The sequence below is a fragment of the Lepisosteus oculatus genome, chromosome 21 (genome assembly GCF_040954835.1).
Source record: "Lepisosteus oculatus isolate fLepOcu1 chromosome 21, fLepOcu1.hap2, whole genome shotgun sequence".
In the NCBI taxonomy this organism is placed as follows: Eukaryota; Metazoa; Chordata; class Actinopteri; order Semionotiformes; family Lepisosteidae; genus Lepisosteus; species Lepisosteus oculatus.
In genome coordinates this window covers 4,438,727-4,457,294 of record NC_090716.1, presented here as the reverse complement: position 1 = coordinate 4,457,294, position 18,568 = coordinate 4,438,727, and the positions used below count along the sequence as shown (strand labels likewise).

The following is an 18,568-nucleotide window of genomic DNA, read 5'->3' as shown; positions in this document are numbered from 1 at the left end:
GAAAAGGACAAATGAGCAAAATGACGTGAACGTGGATATTTCTGTTAGCCCACTGAGCGCTGCAGACTCGCTGATGGGGAGCTGGGGGCAGCAGGCGATTTGATTACTGTAAAATGCCTCGACTGAGAAGCCCACCTTCGCTCACTGAAGGAACGAGCTGTCAGGTTAACGAGCACGAACGCCCTTGCTGTGTGCCCCCGCCTCGGAAACATTACGGTGGGGATTCCGCTTAACAGCGTCTCTGTCTCGCGCCGACGCCGTCGCGTCTTTGGAAATGTTTCCTTAACGACACAACCCACCTGGCAGTCCAGAGATACCGCTCACCTTATTATTTTTAGAAAGTTAATGATTTTTTTTTTTGGGCTCCAAATAAATGGGGTTTCCAGATCCCGCTTATACTTAACCTTCTCCCGTGATGTATGCAAGGTGTCAGAGCAAGTTAATGTAACATTTAATTCCGGATTCCGAGCGTCTGTTCCTGCGCAACACGTCTGGGAGAGGGTGAGATTGATGGAGTGCAGGTGTGCACTTCAGCGCAGGACTGGAGCGGGGGGAAAGCAGGCTGGCCGGCCTCCACTTCACTGCTGGTTTACACAGATTCAAATTCATATTCGTCTTGCAAACGGCGCGAAACAGCCAATCAGATAAGATTAAAAAGATATGGGACTGTGTCGAAGCCCGTAACATACTCCCCTCGGTGGCCTCCTTTACATAGATGATGATGTATAAATGCCATCTCCCTGCCAAATCCACTATTCAAACTTTGCTTTAAAATATCTTAATTTCATATGAATCTACCTACAGAATAAGTAAAGGCAGGAGGAGAAAAAGGAGGAAAGCATATATATGATCAGGACAGAAAGGAATCTGAGCACCCTGATGAATTTTCAGTCTCTTTTGCATCTTGTAAAGGTTGCCATGCTTGCATAAAATGCAGTGAAACTGCTCTGAAAGGCATTTAAAACAATTAAGTGCTTTTATTGTGATTTAAAGTTAACAGCGGCCTCACAATGCATCCGTGTGAGGTTCCTGTCAAAACCGCATTCTTCCGCATATCCTACTATTATCCAAGTTCTCAGGTCCATCCCAGTTTCTATATGGCTGATCGTCTGTTATGAGCAACTGGGGGTCTGCCTGTGAAATGCTGGGCCTCCCCCTGCTGAAGACATTTTGATCAGTGAGCAGGAAAGGGGCCTCTGAATTTGCTGCTCTCGGGCAACATGCGACATTCGGGCGTCATATTTTATAGAAGTCAGACCTCCCAAACATTAATGTTGTATCAGAGAACTGAAAAAATTGTCACTGTCAAAAACAAAAGGATGTACCTGAAGTTCACATGGGTTCTGATTCAGGGGAATTTGACAGTTCATCAGCTAATTTTTTGCTTTGGAGAAAAACGCAGCCTGACGTCATGATTATACAGATACCAGGAAGGTCTCGTATTTATTTTAAAATCAGCTGCATCAGGGAGAGAGCTTTTTTTTTGTGTCACCCTCTGTAAGTGTAAAACAGACACTTCCAGGCTGATTAGATGCATCTTTTTTTTGGGGGGTGAAAAGTACATGAAGAATCATTGCACATTCCACTTGTGTGTAGTGGGCTCCAGATCTCCGAGTGCCTTCATAAGAGTCCTGTGTGGGTGACAACATCCAAATGGGAGGACAAGAGGATTAAGAAATAAACACTGTCGTTCAGGCTTACAGTGCAAATGTTACTTCACTCAGAAAATAGAACAGTGCGTGAAATTGCTGGAAGTTATTAAACAATTTCTATTTATAAACAGTAGAAAACTTGTTAGCCTCATTTATCCTAATGTGTTTTGCCATTTTTTCTTGAAGCCCCCCATTAGTACAGGCCACAGTGATAGAAATGATGGAGGCAGGCCTGTTTTGTAAATGATACACTGTAAGTTCTGTCAGAGCGGAGCAAATGGCATAAAAATGTTCGGGTCTACTTGGGGGTGAAAAAGGTCCTTTATTGTTCTGAACCCTTAGATAAAACATGTTTGGCGGCAGTCAAAAGCATTCATTTTCAGCTTTTGATTTTTACCTTTTCTGCTTATCCTTGTGAGACGTAGATGGCTTTTAGTGCGCTCACTTCAATAAGTTGTGTCCTTTGCCTGCAGAATGCTGATCTGAAGAAGCAGCTACATGAACTTCAAGCCAAGATCACGGCTCTGAGTGAGAAGCAGGTAGGACGCTGGATCCAGCAAGTTTTTAAGAGCTCTACAGATGGTGTGCACACACACACACACGCTATTGCTTTTATTATTTTCACAGTTAAACATCACGTTTACTATAACTTGCTCAGTTTTTCTCTGTGGTTCTGGTTCTGAATTCTCCCAGCGCTTTTATCAGCAATCGGGATATGTGGTGTCCCTCTCAATCTTGTGAAACAAGAAACATTTTTTTAAAGGTCTGTTGCAGACAAAATATCGTTCCTTGGTGTGGGCTGCCTGTCTCTTCGAACTGTCTGTTGGAGGAGAGATTAAAAGGCATTAATCACGCTCACTCATTTAAAAGCCTGGTTCTGAGGTGGGTTCGTGATCACTCATTTCTGTTAACACGTTTTCCAGGTTGTGGTGAAATAATTGCAGAATGTCTTAAAAATAGCGGCGAACTTCGGTGCCAGAGGTGTCTGTAAAACCATAAGACATCGAGCAAGTGCAAAATCAGTGTGGTGTTTCTTAAAATGTCTTTTCTGGCAGCAGTTGTGCTGTCTTCCTCTGCTTGTCAGGAGGGCACTCAGAAAAAAAAACATGTTTTGTGCATTAGCCTCTTCTGCTATATGGATTTTTTAAAAAACTTTTCAAACACAAGCATCTCAGATCTGTTGCAGATTTTAGATTTCCAAACAGTTTAAGGCAGAAGCATTAAGCGTTGCCCCAAATTACTTCCCAGGTGTTTTGCATGAAAAGCGAAACAAAACCTCCCGATTTAAGTTATTGATTCACCAACTCTTTTGTTTCATTTTACCGCTTTTACTATGTTTACCGTAACATCCTTGGGTGAAATTAAATTGTTTCAGACAGAATCCGAACACTAGCCAGTGCTCTTTGTATATAGTGCAGCATATGTGCAGTCATCTGCTGCTGGTTTTAGAGATGCGTCCTCATGCAATGATGATTTCTCTTTTCTTATTTTATGTTTAATTCTAACTTGTACTGTAATTGCGAATCGGGTGTGGATTTTTATTTGATTAATATGCGTATATACTTTATTTTTGATGTACAGATAATCAATTGGTTAGGTTTTTGAAATATTTTGTAGCAGAAAGATTGCAGGATGGTTGAGGAAGGCATTCCAGGGGCTTTTCCCAATAAGAAAAGCAGAGCAAAGCAGTCATTTTTAATACTAATGCTCCGTTAAGCTTGTCTCTTCTGTGCAAACCACTTTTTAAAAAACAAACAAACTTTTCTTTCTTAATGTCATGTGTTGCACGACCCTATTGTGTAGAGAAGCATTCTTCGGATGAGTGTTGGTTTTTCGTTCACGTATTTTCCGTTTGTGTCTTGTGTCGGACTGCCAATGTTGACCTGGATATTTTTTTTTTAAAAGAAATGTCAGTTTTTAAGAAGCCTGCCCATCACGTATTGATTGAGCCTTTTGTTCACTAGACTGGCGCAGGAGGTTAAAATGTCAGGTTTACAGCAGGCTTTGCCGCTTGCTTTCCAAAGAAAAAACGTCTTAACGTGTTGGTCGTCCCAAGGCCTGAGACATCTTAATGGGAGGTTTTGTGCAGTTCATTTATTTTGTATCGATGTGTGCATATGTTTCTGCAAAGGCTCCGGTGAACGGGAAGTAGCAGGAAATACTGGTACGGATTGCCTTTGCCGCTTGGAATCGGCCGGGGCTATACAAGCTGCGCTTGCAGAACGTTAAAACGGGCATGTGGTGATAATGCTGTTCCCAACGAGAATCAAAAGCAGATGGTTTTGTCCTGAAATGCTTAGCCGGAATATTTCGGAATGTTTCCAGTTGACAAATGATGCTAAGCAAGTTTTTAACAGTGCTTACTTCCTGTAGTTACATAGGCCATCTGATTGGGTCTGTATGCATACATGCATCATGTACTGTAGATATAGAGGATACTAAAATCCCGTGCCCGTTTTTTATGCGGTGGTGCTTTCTTTTGATGAGACATTATGACATTCCTAGAGTTGAAATGCCTACACAAACCAGCATATTGATTTTCCCAACTGTAAAGAGCTTTAAGGGATTTTTTTGATTAGGAAGAAGTATTCCATGTCAATACCCAGTATTCTTTGACTTGAAGAGCATTGTCTTGATAGAATTAAATCCAGCTGCTGCCTTTAGCTTTGTGTTTTGCATTCATTCTCGTTTTACCCTTTTAGGTTTTGTTTATTCATAAAAGCAAATGCCAGCAATTTCTTGATCCTGTTTTTCTGTATGGATTTTTTTTTCTTGCATATTTGTATCAGTCTGCCAGGTCTCCTAAACTTGTTTAGTCACAGAGCAAGCTGCAACATAGGACAAATGTCACTGAACACATTACATAAGGGTTTTTATCCGCTATGAACAATTATTGTTGTGGAACTGATAATGCCGCCTAAACTTGCCTGCTAGGTGCCAGACCCTGAGCGCTTAGAAGGTCAAATGTCTGGGAATCAAGAATACGAAAGGGTCTGTGATCCCCTAGCGATCCACATCTGTTCGGACGTTTATAACTTCTTGTTTCAGCCCGTGCTGTGCAGTTTTCGTTCTACATCTTAAGCATGCAGTTCCGACACGACAGATGTGAAATCGGAGGGCTCTCCTTCAGTAAAACGAAGAGCCTGTCTCACTACAAAGGGCAAGCGCTTGATCCCTCCTCTCGTTTTCCTGCACCCTGCCCACCCCACTCAACCTCTTGTTCGGCGAAAGCGAGGATGTTTCACCTGGCGGAGCAGAGAGAGACAACTGTTTCATCTGCAGGGTTTTGTTAAATCCTTCCAGTTCTCAGGGTTCCAGCTCTTCTGCACCTGTACCGCAAGGGCCCCATTGTGCCTGTGGTATAGCCCCTTACTGAGTGCTGATGAACCATGTTTTTCATTGGAAAATACTGCTGCTCACTGCATGGGGATCGGCGGCCAGTGTTATGATTAAGCAGTGAAATAGAGGTAAGAGTCCAGTGGACTCATAATGGTGTCACCCGAGCGTGATTAATCAGTGGATTGCTAATAGCATCTGTTTTTTGTTCCCACTGTGTGTCCTTAAATTAAGCCCCATAGTTGATGTCTAATTTACTTATTAGACCTTCTTGAGTTGTTTGCAGCACTTCAGGTATATTTTAAAATGTTTCCAAGAATATTTGAAGCAAGTTTTGAAACTGCACCTTTTAGGAGCAGGATTTAATTAAGAAGGTTTGTTAGTTAGATCAATTCAGTTACAAAGGCTAACGTATTCAGGAGGACCAGGATGGAAAAGCTCCCTTCTGATGCGATGTTTTGACATTGAGGGTCAGAGTCTCGATTACACAACAGTTTTCATGGGGCTCACAGTGACAAGGGGGTGTGATTGTGAAACATTCCTACTCTGGGAGGTCAACTTGTTGTACGTAAACAATTAAAAGTATGGCTTTTAATGAAAGAGAAGGTTCATTTGCGTACTGTGATTGAGCTGCTTCTCCATTGAATGGGGAAGCTGAAATTTTCAATAGGATGTTGCAGGCATTTGTCTTTTAAATATAGCTTCTGTGTTAGGATTGCTGGTGTGTGTGGCATGGAACACGTTGAACCTTGAATGTAGTGTGATAAAGTGACTCACACAGCCCTCTCATTTTAATGGAATCATCCTGCGCTTCTGTCCATATTATTGTGAGTTACTGTGGTAAAGCACAGACCCCGTTCACATTTCATGCAAAAAACGTGAACAGAGGCAATCTCTTTTATCTGATCCCCCAGCTTGTGTCTCTTAAGTGTGGGTCGATGTTAAGATGTAGCTCCTATATGAACTTGGGGTTGTAGACCTCAGGCTTCTCTGAAAACCTCAGACTCCTGTGAGTGAGATTTCTCTACCTTCTCACTTAAGACGAACGCCCTACTGAGTGTCCAGCAACCAACAAAAAAACAGTGGATCTGAATACATTACACTGACATTTAAACACGGGAAAAATCCAGGGATCACACGTTCTCTCATTTCTGTTTTTTTTTTTTTGGCGCTTGGCCATATTGATCTGCTCGAGCTTTATTGTAGGTTTCGTCCTGCTTGGCTCTTCTGGCACAGAATTGAGGGAGAGAGCCATGTTAGCTGTGAGCTAAAAATGAGATCCTCTCGGAGGGTGGGACAGAAAGAGAGGGGAGAGCGAGAGGAACCGGCTGGGAGCCTGTGCCGTAGCACGTCGAGACAGGCCCTCCCTGGCAGGATTCAGGAGCATGGAGGAAGCCTGTGCATGAGCGTCTTTGTAGTGTAAACACAGTTTGCACTCCTCGGACGTTTCTTTCCTGTGCGCTAACACGGACACCTGCGGTTTCAGTCCTGCGGAGTGCTTTCTTATTTCAGCAGTTTGCCGGCATAGAAGATTTTTTAAAATCTTCCGAGCATGGTGTCCAAGTGGCTGATGCACAGTTCAGAAAGTGCAGGTGAGGTTGGATAAGCAATGAAGGAGACCAGGGTTGGGAGAACTCCTGGCTAAATATTGACATTAGAGCAGTTATAAACAAGAAGAGGTCATGTGGACCATCTAGCCTGCTGGGTATTTAGTAGTTAACTGATCCCAGGATGTTATCCAGCCATGTCTTGACAGAAGCCAGGGTATCTGCTTCAACAACATGGCTGGGCAACTTGTTCCACCCTTTCACCAGCACACATTTTTTGCATAAAAAGTGCCTCCTTTTCTCAGTTTTAAGAAAACACGACGTTCCTCTGAAGGTCAGTATTGGAGTGACCGTTGCCACTGTAAGAATGACACCTCTTGTGCTCTGCCGTTTTTGTGTTGTTGCAAGTGGAAATTGTAGCGCTGCCGTTTCTGTTGTAAGGAAGTCAGATTTGTGAGTTTGTTCATACTTGCCAGTTGATACTGGGAAACAGCAGGTCTGCTTATTAAATGGATTCTCAGGGAAGCAAAGTGAGTTGTGCAAACTAAGATATATGTGGTGATTTGACTAGGAAATAAAAACATTGGCAGGAAAGTCATTGTGCGCAGTATTTCAAAGTAAATGTAGAACTGACATTTTAAATGCCTGTAAATATATTTTTCAGAAGCTTCCACAAATGGTAGGATATTCAAGGTGGCAAGCATCCTACGGACATTTTAGTAATGGTAATATATAAATTGTGAAATAATACTTTCTCATGTACTCCTCCAAAAGAATTAGGAATAAATTAAAGAGAAAACGTACTGTACATTCACCCTAGCTCACGGCTTGTTAACATGGTTTGCTCTGCCTCTTTTCGAATTTGAGCATGCAGGAAGTCCTATAGGCAGTTTTTAATTACTGAAGCCAGGTCTCCTCAGTAGCAGGTTCTAGTTTACTGGACTGTGGTGGTGATACATGTGGGGATTAAAGGCAAACGGGACAGTCAAGGTCACTGGGACGCATGGCTGCTAACCTGTGATAGTCCAGCAGGAAATGTAATGAACCTCAGCCTGTTTTAATCTCAGCCCTCTTACTACAGGAATAGTGACTTCTCCTTCTATATCAGCGCGGCCCGCGGGTGATAAAAAATTAATTGGAAGTTAGGGATCATAAGAGGTTACACCACTGAATTGCTAAACAAGAGACCTGCCTATCTGTAAGAGAGAAACCAAATGAGCCTGGAATGTTTTTGGGGAGTTTTTTATAAGCAGCTCTTTTGCTCCTTGTTTTGGTTATTTGATACTAGTTTGTGGCAAGATTTGGAACATAACATACGCACTGGCGTGTCAGAACACCTCACTGGGATAAAAAGGCCCTCATAGCACATCAGTGTTTTTTTTTTATTTTACAGTTGGTGCCATATTCGGCCTTCTGCAGCAGGGCCCATCTGTGTTAGTTTAAAATATTGAAACATCCCACTTTAGTTCTCAATAGCCTCATGATAAAGCCAGCTGTGTTGTGAAGCCTCCTGAATGGTTTGGTTAACAACCAGAAAATCTGGGTAGTAATATAAATACGAAGGAAGAAGCGAAAGCATACCATGGACAAGCTCAGTGATGGTCATATTTTCCTTGTTTATTTGGTTTAATGGACTTCAGTGAAAAATGTTCTAACGGGTAACTTTGTCTGTAAAATCAGAAATGCCGGACTGCATTAATGAGGAAATGCACAAGGTAAACATAAATACTACATGTTTTTAAAATTCAGGAATATTGGTGGTTGCCTGTAGGGTTAGCGAATTGCTTACGATATGTGTTGTTTGTTTTTAGTATGCTTTAGCACATTTTTACAGTATATTTATGACGCATAAAAGAAAGAGCTTGTGTATGTCTGATAAAAAAATAAAAATTTTGATTGACTGTTGCAATTTTTTTTTTAAAGGTAAGTACACAATACAGAAAGCATTTATACTATATATAGTAGAATGTATATACTGTATACATTTTTCTCATATAGTAGTGTGTTTTGGGGCTGAAAAAACATCATTTGTGTTTTAACAGACATTTGGGAAGAACGGACTCCCCTTAGTCTCTTATAAGGAGGGTGTACTGTTTGAAAGAGTGTCAAAGAGTTTTAATTAAGAATCAACAATTGGTTTGCCATACCTACTCGATACAGAAAAGCCAGTTGTGTGCTTCTCCTGTCTCGGCTTGTGGTACCAAACCCTGCGGCCGCACACGGGAGAGGAGGTATAGGCCGGCTCCTCCGACCCGCCTACCTTCCGGCCACTCGTCTTGTAACATGTCACAGGAAGCACCGCCCCTGGCAAGAGCTTCAGTGCTGATTGGAGGAGAGGCGTGTCTGTCTCTGACAGCACCGCAAGCCTGCGAGGGGGCGCTGTGCTTCTGAGAGTGGAGCAGTTCCCTCCCTACCCTCGGCTGCGCTCGGCTGGAGAATCCCGGCCACAGCCGGCTGCCGATGTGACCCAGTCTCGAACCCAAGACCGCAGAGCTCAGACTGGCACCTTTCGTGGTTGAGCCACTTATGGGGCCTTGCGTCTCAAAGACAATCTCTGCAGGACTGCTTTAAAAGCCAGGCTTCACGTAAATACATCTCCGAATTTCACATTTGTTGCTCCCTTTTTTTTCTTCTAAAAACTGCGAGTTCTGCTTGTGGACTGACGTCCCGGTTGGCTTTAGACCTAAACCGAAGCACGATAAAGCCAGCTGTATTGTGATTTCTTTTGAATGGCTTGGTTAACAACCAGAAAAGCTGGGTAGTAATATAAAAATATATTAATAAGGAGGAATAAGCAAAAGCCTATCATGCACAAGCTCAGTAATTGTAATATTTTCCTTGTTGTTTCAGCTTAATGGACTCCAGATTTAGGTGACAGTGTGCTAAAGGGTAATTTTGTCTGTAAAGTCAGAAAGTCTGGAATAATGGGAAATGCACACACGGTAAAAGAAGGTAAAAATAAATTCCACGTGGTTTTAAAATTCAGGAACTGGGGGGAGAAGAGCGGACAGGCTGATCCTGGGCAGCGCTCACCAGGTTTCGACACTATTTGCACTTTTCAAGCTGAGCCAATTCAGTGACTCAAGCACAATCTCTGCTTTGCCTGAGAACAGTCAGCCGAGCTCTGTGTGTGCTCCTTTCCCCAACCCCTTCCCAGGGTTGTGTGGTGCTGGTGCCCATGTGTAATGAGTCCGGGGGATCACCAACTGTGCTGTTCGGTGGAAAGGAAAAATATGAAAGCTTCCCTGAGAGACAAGGGAGCAAAAACAAATGTGAACATTTTCAAAGGATTCCCCGAACTTCAGAAGCACCGTGCCTATCTCTTTGTATGCAGGAACCATTTTCGCTCTCTAGTCATCCTTACTCTTTAGTTATCCTTACTGCACTGGTATTCTTTCATGTACCGTGTGTGTTTATGCCTTATTGTTTCATCATGGCTGCCAGAAGCGCTTTTAAGTTAAGGATTGACTTGGCTTCACAACTGCAGAAATTTTCAGGGACGGAGGACTTAATTTGAAGGACAGAAGGGTAAGCTCGAACCAGTCGGCTTGCTTGTCGTAAAAGTTTTCTGCCACCTTGGAAAAAGACAAGTCTCGAGTGGCAGACGGAGGAGGCTGTTCGCCATGGAGTCCCGTTGTGTTGATCCCAGAATCCCGCGTGTCCAGTTCCTGGAAGAAGGCAGAGCAGCAGCTTTGGAGAGATGGCTTGGTCGCAAGGTCCATGACGCAGGAAAAAACATGGTAAAGCGCAGTTAAACAGCGGGATTGTGGTAAAAGATTGTGATGTCCAGACACAGAAAGTTGTAGCAGGACGGGGGCAAACTTTCCTGGCTGGGGGACACCTTTGTCAAGATGTCAGTGTTAACCCACCCCTCCCCCCCCCCCCTTCCTAATCTAATGCCCCAGTGCAGTTTTTGTAATGGTGTTATTAGTAATTAAGTAAACAGTGGTCCACACAGTTGTCGCTGTCATTAAAAAATAATTATGGTCTGTTCTTCACTGAATCATAGTTGTAATTCAGTGGTGATAGTGGTTTAACAAAATGTATTGTTGCGGTAATGAAATGCTCAAAACTGTCCTGCAGTGCTGTACAGCTTCAATTAACTTGTAATTAAGGCATTGCCATTAGCGAGAGGAATAATGATTTTTGACGGTGAAATGTTTTCAGTTTTATCTGGGGAATCCAGGAGTCCCAATATCCCAATATGGGGTTTTAATTTGTTAAAGCTTGCTGTTCATTGTGGAGTAACAGTGATAAAGAGATATACGAGGGGTATAAGGTAGGTAAACCTTCAGATTTACTGCGGTAAAGAGCCAGACCAGTGTTGGGCCTCTTCCCCAGTAACTCGCAGCGCTCATCTCTGGCCTGTATGTCTGTAGTTAAATGCCCAGGAAATCTGGGAGGGCTATTAAGCTCAGAGTTCACATGAACCTCATACGTCAAAATGTTAAACCTCTTATTTCTAAACTAATTCTAGGGATTTATCGTGAGTTAGTGTGTCTTAAATTCCTTCAAGAATTAAAACGCTGTAATCTCTGTTAGGCAATTTTGTATTCTAGATATGTGAAGATTTCATTGAATACACCATGTGATGTGAATAGATGCATACACTACTTGCATATGTAACTGTAGGTGAATATGTATTTATGTATTTCTGTTTGTGTGTATTTAGGGATTTGAGATGGAAAGAAAACTAATGAGATAAATGCAGAAAAGTCTGAAGACTTCTGTTGAGTTGATTTATTAAATTTGTGCCCTGAATGCTCCATTAGGTTTAGTGTCATCTAATCCTAATTGGTTTTTCTAATTCTTAACATTTTTTCACAAATGGTTTCTTTTCTTTTGAGAACCACAGATCATTTCAGTTCGGGAAGGTCAGGAGAAAAATATTGAAATTCTTTAAGGCGGTAAAGAGAAAGTAGCAGGACGTGAACTTGGTTCAAGTTAGCAGCAATTAAAATATTGAATTGTCAGACTGCAATCTGAAATGAATTTTGTTCAAAAATCTCTGGTTTAAGAAACTTTTCCTTCTTATTTGTCTTTGGTAGAGGGTCTCCCTTAATCTCTTACAGTTTTTTTTTGAGACACACCTTCAGCACTTTGTGTATTGCCCAGTCCCTAGTATAGATCCTCTTGTTCTTTTCCAGGATATTTGTCCATACCATTCAGGAGAATGTTTGTATCTAGTCCTGTCCTAATGTCCCCCATTCAAGATGGAAGTAGTTAAGTTGTTTCTATAGTCCATGAAGTTCAGTAATTGCCACGGTCTTTACAAGTCTTTTGTGTTTGCTTGTAATGTGGTGACCAGAATTGCATGTGATGTCCTAAATGAGGTCTTGCTACTCCAGTGTTTAGTTTTAACATTACTTGCCTGTAAAAATTCATTTCAGCTGAGTCCATTTAACTGTGGTACATTATTTTTTTTTGTTGGATCTCTGTTGGAGGTCCTCGTTGAATGGGTCTGATGTATAAAGGAGTCCTGCAGCTGAGACCTCTTTGAAAAGGCTGGGGTTCTGTAGGTATACATCATTAGGTAGGAGTCCGTAGAGCTCAATGCTATGAATAGACACTGCAATTTTAGGGCTGGTGTTTGAGAGGGAGGTACACAAGGTGTGTAGCTGTAGGTCACACATGAATATGTGCACACAACCTTCAGAAGTCCTTTGCTTTCATTTCCTCCCATAGGCTTTGGGTGCAACTTCATTAACTTTCTGAAAATCAAAAGGGCCTGATAACGATGTTGATGGCACTAAATTGCTTGTGTGTTTAAAAAAAAAAGTGACTATGCTCATTCTGAGATTTCCACCGTAGGAAAGCTGCAATGTAGGGAAGGAGTTGTGCCGGCAGGCTTGGGCTCGGCTTTATTAAAAGGGGGCTTCTGTCGCTGAACCTCTTGTTACCTGCTGGAGTTCTTTGGGCTTCATTTACTTTTCTTGTTTTGCTTAATCTGTTTTTAACTGGCTGGCAGGTTTTAACACATACTGCAGTGCTGTAAGGAACCGCGTGTTACCAAAGCGTGGAAATGATTATCTGCTCAGAAGGCGGTAAGACAAGTGAAGTATTTTTGCGCCAACCATCATCCCTCTGTTACTGGTATGGGATTGCCAGGGCATGAACGTGTAATTTCCGGCAATTCATTTATGAAAGCGTTTCAATATTCCTTTTTAATGCCACATTGTGCAATTTTCATGCAAGAGGCTTTTATTAACAGGATTATTCCCGTTTGTTTCTAGTTTTTCCTTGGCCTTGATTTTGGACTGCAAGGAAATCCGAGTTCCTAGCAGTAAAAAAAATAAAATAAAATAAAAATGTTGTTTAATTATAAAATAAATCATGCTATTCTTATTGTCTTCAAGCAAAAACATAGCAGGTCAGGCAGCCCTAAACAAACACACGCTCTAAACTCGGGGATAACATACAGTCAACTCTGGGAACATATTGAGGATTCTCCCAAAGTTGTTGAGGTCTGTGGGCCGCTGTCAATTGTAATTGAGTCAGTATTGTTGAGGGAATGGTTGAATGGAGCTGTGAAAATAGCTTTAAGCTTTTTATTTCTGTGTCCCAGTTCCGTTTATAAACGTCTTCATGAACACTGCTTGAATACACCCAAAAAATAAAAAAAAGGAAATTGTGCTTTGCGATCGGCACAGCTGCCTCCGACCTCACGGATCCTGGATTTGGTTTCGCACCGCGGATCCTTCTGTGTGGTGCTTGCGCGTTCCCCATGTTTGCACAGGTTATTGCCAAGTGACGTGCTTTTGTGCGGACATGCAGTAGACTGCCGTTGCACCTTGTGGCCACTGATCTTTGCCCAAACTAACGGACGGCTGGAAATTCTGCCTTTACCTGCGCGGCACGAGGTACAGAACTGTATAAACGGTGTGTAAATAATTTAGTTTCAAAAATTGGTTGGAATACGAGCAGATTCACATATGGGGCTCAGGGTTCTTGGAATTGATTTTCCTGACCCTTCCATTTAGGCCTTGGAGAGAAGAATATCAAACGTGTGTTTTATACAAAAGACCTTTTATTTGTGTGGGTCTGTTTGTTGTTGGGGCTCCTTGCAGTTTAAGGTTTATGACCTAAAAACTATGCAATAAAGACTTTTAATCCATTAACCAGTATCTGTTGTGTGTGTATGTTTATGATGGGGGGGGTGGAAGAGAACCAATTGTTATGCTCTTGAGCAATATTTTGTCTTTTTATTATAGAAGCTATGATATAATTCCTACATAGGAAATTAAGCTAATTAGATAAAAATGTGTAAATGTGACATTATCGGGGAATAATAGCAAACACAGATTGCCTTTAAATCATGGGTCCTGGGTCTAGGAACGTGGCAGCCAGTCAGGGTGGTGTGCTTGTTTTGGCAAAGAAAGGATGTTCCGTTCATTTTTTGTTTTCTGAATAGAAAATTCTTCTGGGCCTGCTTGCTTCCATGATCCATAATTTTACTTCCAGTGTAGAAGTCAAACAGGAGGCTGGCAGAGCAGTTGCGGATTGAGCAATGTGATGGAGTTTTCCCTCCTCATCCGGGGTCACAGGACCAAGAGAGCCCCGTCCCCCCGTCCTCCTGAATTCACAAGTACCCACTTGAACACCTTGAAGCTCTCCAGAGCTGTATTTCTTGTTTACGGTCTTTCAAGTTATGTGAATCAACCAGTGAGGTCCCTGCTATCTCCTTCTTTCCCCTCACCTGCTTCACAAGCTGTGGAAAAGTCCATTGTGCAGTAAAGTTACTTAAACCGGCAGTTTCTCGTGTCCGTGTGCGCGTGTGAGGAGGGCAGCTGGTGTAGAAGCTGTTCGGTGGAAAGGTGGGTAACTGGCTTTGGATGCAAATACAAGCAAATGTTTTTTATCAGCTGCAGTCGGACGCTCTCTGAAATCGGACCTCTCCAGTGGGCAGTGCTGGGTTCTGCTTGTTGCGTTCGGTCTGTTTCTCACACAGTCCCAGCTTTGTTTTCCACGGCTAATGAGAGGCCTTGCTGTGAGGCTGAGTTAGCCGTGGTGCTCACTGATGCATGGCAGAATCGTGAGAGGCTGGGGGGGGGGGGATTTAACAGAAAAAGAGGGGAAATTGAAAAAGGAATCAAGACTGATTTCAGATACTTTGAGCCAATTCAAAAAGGCCTTGCATATTCGATGGCGTCCTTTTATGTTTTTTTGCCGTTTTCGTTGTTTTGCTTTTTGGGGTCAAAGGTTGGCATGAACTGGCCGGCCAGCGCCGGGAGTTCTCCCCTCTGCTCGGAGCAGGCGGGATCGGGCCATCGGCTGTGTCCGGCTCAGCTCGCGCAGCACATTTCGTTAGTGCGCAGAGTCGGTCACCGCGGTGCCGTCGGAGCTACGCAAGCGTGGCGGATTGTGTGTGTTTTTTTTTTAAAGATGTAGCCTTTCTGTTCCGGCCGGCCGAGGCGCGAGTGCGCACAACAAAGCACTGCCGAACAACAAAAGGCCAGGCCAAATAAAAAAAACGAGACTTCTGATGCTTTTGTAAAAAAAGAAATCTTTTAAAGAAGAGAATTCACATCACCTATCACAGTATTTGTATTTGGGTGACATCAAAACAGAATAAAGCTTTAATGAAACGTCCAATTTTTTTCACCCATTGATGCCCGGAGGCAAAATTGAGTGTATTTCAAGTTATGAAGTTTACCCAATACAACTTAAGCACTTTGATTATGGTTGTAGAAGATTGTATATGCATATCTGTGCAGATGATGTGCTTGGAACACATGGCAGATTATATGTACAGAAGCATTGTTGTTTCTTAAAATGCTTTGGGTTGCACGTTCCTGGATCTGAGACGTCTCACTGCACCATCTCTGTGTGAAGAGGCTGCTGGCGCAGGAAGGCGGCGTGCTAGTATAGGCGCTGCTTTCCCAGAGTGCCGGCTGCTTCCGAGTCTCTCCACTGGGAGTATGGGCTCTGAGCACAGGGCTGGGGATGGGAGCTGTCCTGCCTGGATCTTCCTCCTCCTCCTCCTCCTCCTCCTCCTCTGGGCTCCGTCCTCTCCCGCCGGAGTCCCTTACGGAGCCCGCGTTCCCAACCAGAGCACCAGTCGGAGCTGTTCCGGCGAGCGTTGTGCCTGTGGGAAAAGCAGTCTTGTCCATCCCGAATCCCGGCAGGGTGGAGGGATGATGCAGTCAGACGCGTTCCTTGGGTTCGTACAGCGTGTGAAATAACATCCTCTCGCTTGGCAGGACAGAACCGACCTAGTGCTTCAGTGCCATCCTGAGAAATATCTCTTAAAAGTGTAAGCTATGCTGTTGGTGCTTCCCTGATAGAATTGACTGCTCTTCCGTGGTAGCTGCTAATAAATGTGTCATTACATTTGATTTTGCTTTTTTTTTCCCCCAAGCAGACCATGGTCTGGCACCTAGCAATATCTCCTCTGGGCCACATCCTGTACTTGTAACCCAGAAACACAGTTTAACATCCTGGACTTTTTTTTTTACCAGACGGCACCTCTCAGGAGAACGCTGTTGCCTAGTGACAGGTGCAACATATGTCACTTTTTTGGAATCAAGGTGGTCTTTGTGTGAAATGTGACCAGCTGGCTAGAACTTTTCTGACACACCTGTACCTGCCGTGTGCAGATGTCTTTAACTGATGTTCAGGTTACTTTATGGGCTGCTCATAATAGCTAGATAGACCTGGACAGCGTCCAGGTTTAGTCTTTGTTCCCTCTTTTAGGAGTGGTTCCATCCAAATTGACACAGGAAGTGACTTAATCTGTGCGTTTATCTTAGTAGATTCTTACAGGAGTCTCTGTCCTGAGATACTGGGGGCGGCAACTGATAAGCACTAATACTTAACCACTCATCAAACACAGCTCGTGCTTGAATAAATGATTCCCCTTTTGAGCTTGACATTAATTGAAAATCAGTAGAAGAAGCAGATTTCACATTCTTCTGTCTACAGTGCATTGTAAGTGAAGGTTAAAAGGCCCAGTTTTGAACTGCTGTGCACCTGTTGATTGTGCGTGTGTGTGATGTCAGATAAGCATATGTAAGCTCATTGAAAGCAGGGGTCTTTCTTGAGTCCTTTGCAGATATTGCAAAGACTGTCTCCTTGTGTGTTTTTCGATGCTTCGTGACCGGTTTCATGTAGCCGAACAAGAAATCGGCTCCTGTCACGTGCGGAGCTCTCCCTGACATTCAGATCAAAGATGATTTGCTGTTCTTTTCAATGCGCTGAAACGTCTTCACTCGAGCTGTAGAGTTGTTCTTCAATCAAACCGCTGTTCTGTTGTGCGCATCAAGGCCAGATATTTATATTCTCCCCTCTCAGGACCGGACTGCCCACACATGAACTCCCCTCAACAGCAGAGCACCAGTAAAAAGCTCAAGTAAAGTTCTTAAAATATCCCAGTGGTGTTTTACCCTTCCTTAGGCCCTTATGAGGTACAGGACTGAAGAACAAAAAGCAAGTAACTGGAGTCCTTCATTTTTATTTTAAGCGGTTTTCTCTTTTACGTGGCTTTTTGGGCTAAGACTCATTCATGTCTGAGGTGGCTCTCGACCGGGAGTCTTGGGGGAAGACTGGGGGGAGGAGGGTCCCCTGAAACATAGGGGAGCTTTTTTCTGTACCTCCCATAGCAGCTTGAGATGGAGGGAAGACTGGGGGCGGGGGGGGGGGTCCCTAAAACTCCCCCGCAGACAGTGTTACGCTTCACTTGCGTTTCTGCCTTTAAGGTTTGATAATTCACGTTGGCCTCGTCCTTTATCGCCAGGAAGGATGCGTTTCAGCTTTGATTTCTGGGTTAACGCTCTGGTCCTTATGTGCGGTGATGCCGTGGGAGAGGTGCCACCCATCAAGGTAAGGTCCAGAAGGAAGAGGAGAAAACCCGCTATGCCATATAGCACCTTTTCCTGTTGGCCGGCAGGGCCTCTGGGCCTTCTGTCCCAGCTTCCCCTGAGCAGGGCACTCCAGACACGAGGCTCGTCCGGGAGAGGGGATGAGCGAAGGCGCGGCGCGAGGGCGGCACAGCGAGGGCTGGCAGGCTGTCTTGTTCTGGCCGAGGCGCGTCTCTGTGATATCGCTGCGCTCGTGGGTCCTGATGGCTCTTTTCCAGCGAGTCGGATGTGTTGCAGCTGATAAGGCTGCTGCCCACCGGGCTGTCTCCGGGGGACTTCCATTACAGATCAGTGCACTCAAGGAGTCAGATTTAATTATGTTAACAACGGCGGGGCATCGCACTGTCACATCAAAAATTAGGCAAATACTCCAGCGCCTGCCCTCCAGGTGGCTTTCCTAAGCCCAGCTCGCCGGCGTTCTCCACGGCTTGCTGGCCCAGACTGAGATAATGAAAGCCGGCAACTCCGCGTGTTGTGTCACAGTGTGTGTGTGCATGCACGTGTGTGTCGATCGGGGAAAACCGTACCTAACAAAAGCATCAGCTTGTGTATCAGACAGTAATAACCTGTTACTTCACTTGATGAAGGCCTGAAGAACTCTTTTTTTTTTTCCGTACACAGTGACATGAAGCAGGGATTAGCAGCTCTTCATAGCTGCTTTCTAGATACATCCGTCCAGAAATTAGCTGTGCGGTTTGTGAAAGCACAGGATATTTGCCTTTTCACACAAGGGACCCAGTTGCATTCTGGAATGCGATTCCAATCTTAAAAACAAACAAAACTGATCAGGGCAGCTTAGCAGAGGACTTTGTAGGTACTGATCGGACTGTTCTGATATTTTTCTATCTGGAATGTACTCAAATTAGTGCATTAGTGCAAACTCCAAAACTAAGTGTGTCATATTGAAGTATCAAATATTACGAGTGTGAAATTTTAAGTGTGTAATGCACACTTTAAAGAAATGCAGTGAATTAACATCTAATCAGATTGGTTGAAAATATAGATTTGGTGAGAATGTGGTGCAGTTCCTTGAAGGGTTGTTAACAGTAGTCTAGTTCTGAAGTTTACACTAGAGCTTGGGATCCTGTTTAGTGATCAACAGACGGTGAAGAAGCTGATGACTTATTTTTGCTTTGATACACTTTACACATAACTTGCTCTTGGTCTTAAGTTGCAG

The 18,568-nt window shown here is 43.6% G+C and overlaps 1 protein-coding gene across 6 annotated transcripts in view; it reads left to right on the top strand.

The window, feature by feature from the left end:
• Positions 1–18,568, top strand: part of phf21aa (PHD finger protein 21Aa) — a 70,433-nt gene that overhangs the window by 10,992 nt on the left and 40,873 nt on the right. For all 6 annotated transcript variants that reach the window (XM_015338608.2, XM_015338610.2, XM_015338607.2 and 3 more), the window contains exon 5: positions 2,126–2,191. In XM_015338608.2, the coding sequence (XP_015194094.1) occupies positions 2,126–2,191 (66 nt within the window). The remainder of the gene's footprint in view (positions 1–2,125; positions 2,192–18,568) is intronic.